The 895-nt window shown below is 64.9% G+C and overlaps 1 protein-coding gene across 1 annotated transcript in view; it reads left to right on the top strand.

The window, feature by feature from the left end:
* The window catches only part of LOC104398870 (sodium/iodide cotransporter-like), a gene marked incomplete at both ends in the record, with an annotated part of 5,790 nt that extends 4,901 nt beyond the window's left edge, over positions 1–889 (top strand). Inside the window, one exon of the mRNA XM_010009025.1 lies at positions 768–889. Within this exon, the coding sequence (XP_010007327.1) occupies positions 768–889 (122 nt within the window). The remainder of the gene's footprint in view (positions 1–767) is intronic.
* Between the last annotated feature and the right edge of the window lie 6 nt (positions 890–895).

The raw sequence follows: 895 nt of genomic DNA, 5'->3' as shown, positions 1-895 counted from the left end.
CCCTATACCCCTGTGTGGACCCTGCACCCCTGCACTGATCCTGCAGCCCTATACCCTTGTGTGGACCCTGGACCCCTGCACTGATCCTGCAGCCCTGTGTGGACCCTGCACCCCTGCCCTGATCCTGCAGCCCTATACCCCTGTGTGGACCCTGCACCCCTGCACTGATCCTGCAGCCCTATACCCCTGTGTGGACCCTGCACCCCTGCACTGATCCTGCATCCCTATACCCCTGTGTGGACCCTGCACCCCTGCACTGATCCTGCAGCCCTGTGTGGACCCTGCACCCCTGCCCTGATCCTGCATCCCTATACCCCTGTGTGGACCCTGCACCCCTGCCCTGATCCTGCATCCCTATACCCCTGTGAGAACCCTGCCCTGATCCTGCAGCCCTATACCCCTGTGTGGACCCTGCACCCCTGCACTGATCCTGCAGCCCTATACCCCTGTGTGGACCCTGCACCCCTGCACTGATCCTGCAGCCCTGTGTGAACCCTGCACCCCTGTACCGACCCTGCATCCCTATACCCCTGTGTGGACCCTGGACCCTTGTGTGGACCCTGGACCCTCCTACCCCTGTGTGGACCCTGCAGCTCTGTGTGGACCCTGCACCCCTGCACTGCCCCTGGACCCCTGCATGGACCCTGCACCCCTCTACCCCTGTGTGAACCCTGCACCCTGTGCGGACCCTGCACCCCTACACAGACCCTTGGTACTCCCCCTGTGCCCCCCTGGCTCAGCTGGGTGCCCCTGCCCCGTGCCCACAGGGCGCTGCTGGTGAATCAAGTGGGGCTGTTGTGCATCGTGAGCAGCGCGGTGGCCTGTGGCCTCGTCATGTTCGCGCTGTACCGGGACTGTGACCCCCTCCTCGCCGGCCACATCTCGGCTCCCGACC

The sequence above is a fragment of the Chaetura pelagica genome, unplaced genomic scaffold (assembly GCF_000747805.2).
Source record: "Chaetura pelagica isolate M959 unplaced genomic scaffold, ChaPel_1.0 scaffold2652, whole genome shotgun sequence".
NCBI classification, from domain to species: domain Eukaryota; kingdom Metazoa; phylum Chordata; class Aves; order Apodiformes; family Apodidae; genus Chaetura; species Chaetura pelagica.
This window is presented reverse-complemented; position numbering and strand designations above follow the sequence as displayed.